The sequence below is a fragment of the Aplysia californica genome, unplaced genomic scaffold (genome assembly GCF_000002075.1).
Source record: "Aplysia californica isolate F4 #8 unplaced genomic scaffold, AplCal3.0 scaffold01034, whole genome shotgun sequence".
In the NCBI taxonomy this organism is placed as follows: Eukaryota; Metazoa; Mollusca; class Gastropoda; order Aplysiida; family Aplysiidae; genus Aplysia; species Aplysia californica.
The window spans coordinates 36627-38072 of record NW_004798304.1 but is presented as its reverse complement, the minus strand read 5'-3'; the positions used below and the strand labels follow the sequence as shown (position 1 = coordinate 38072).

At 39.1% G+C, this 1446-nt stretch overlaps 1 protein-coding gene across 1 annotated transcript in view; it reads right to left on the bottom strand.

Annotated features, from left to right (window-relative positions):
* Nucleotides 1-1075: 1075 nt before the first annotated feature.
* LOC101857294 overlaps nucleotides 1076-1446 on the bottom strand; it is a 7207-nt gene continuing 6836 nt past the window's right edge. The window contains exon 7 of the mRNA XM_005111264.3: nucleotides 1076-1381. Coding sequence (XP_005111321.1) covers nucleotides 1237-1381 — 145 coding nt within the window. The 3' untranslated portion in view covers nucleotides 1076-1236. The remainder of the gene's footprint in view (nucleotides 1382-1446) is intronic.

Here is a 1446-nt window from a genome sequence, read left to right as displayed (position 1 = left end):
GAAGGAGACACACACACACACACACACACACACACACACACATACACACACACATATACACACACACACATAGGCACACATTACGGCGAAAACTCAACAAAATGAACCAAGTTCTATCGTACACGTAAAGGGAAATCTAACCTATCATTTACATAGACGTATGTAAAGCTTTTGAAATTTTCAAAAATATGTTCAAACTCGATCTAGATCTAGAAAATTCTTCATTGACCGACGGAACAACACAACAGCCTGAAGGAGCAATCACATAGGCTGAATGAGAAAAGTTTTCACGTCTTACGGAAATTCAACGAACACAACCATCATGACGCTAGGACGAAGCACAATATAATATTGACTGACTTTATTTAGCACATCGCTACCTTTTTTATTTGACATTTTGTTGGCCGTTTTTAGTTTCAAAGACCATGAAGTCAGAAACCAAAATGGTCTGTCTGCTCTATCATTATCAAAATAATAAGATTATTCGGAGCCATTATCTTGATAATATTCAAATGATATGAATTCGAAAGAGCTTGACACATTGTGGAATTCCACATTTTTACATCAAATTCCTCAAAACTAGATACTGAGCAGATAGAAATTTGTAATTCCTGTGGAGTGGCATGTTTAATAGTTTGAAACTCGAACAAGTACTCGAATATGCTGTAACTATCCCGAAGAAAAAATTGAGTTCCATACCCTTTGAAGTGAGCTTCTTTGATGGCGCCAATTTGTTGAGACCGAGAAGCGAAGGTGGGAACTCGATGAAATCTGGTAAAAACTCGTGGAGTAGAGATCGAGTGCAATGGTTTATGTCGCGCTTAATCTAAATTGATTGTGTCTGTGGCTGGAGGTAGTGGAATCACTCGCTTGTCGAAAAAATGAAATCGAAGAAACCGACATATTTTTCCAGCTCGATTTTTAATTTTAATTTATTTAGATGTTGTTGTTTTTTTGGATTGTGTGTTTGTTTGTTTGTTTTGATCGTGTTGTTAGTTGGTTGTTTTATTTATTTTTTTATTCGGTTTTTTTGTTGGGGGGGGGGTATGTTTTGTTGTTTTTAAGGGGGGGGGGGAGTATCAGAGCAGATAAATGCATGGCATGCCATTATTACCGATATCTGCTTCAGGTATGTCACGTGAAGTAGAAAAAAGTTGTCTGTCAAACAGAGTAGAAGTTGGAAGCAGCTGTGGTCCAAGGTGAGGCGTCTCATGCACGGAGAAGTTCATCATGATCTCATGAGCATCGATACCACCTGTCCTCGGCCTCGTATCGGTGTCTGTTTCTCAAGTTCCAGAGACTGCTGGCGACTTCTGCTACCTCCGGACCGCACCAGGCAAGCATGGTCTGTCTCATGCAGTCTCTGTTCTGAAGCAGAAATCTGGGAAGCATAAAAACAGATATATCAATGGCATTTACTATGCAACTGATAGAACAAATATCAAC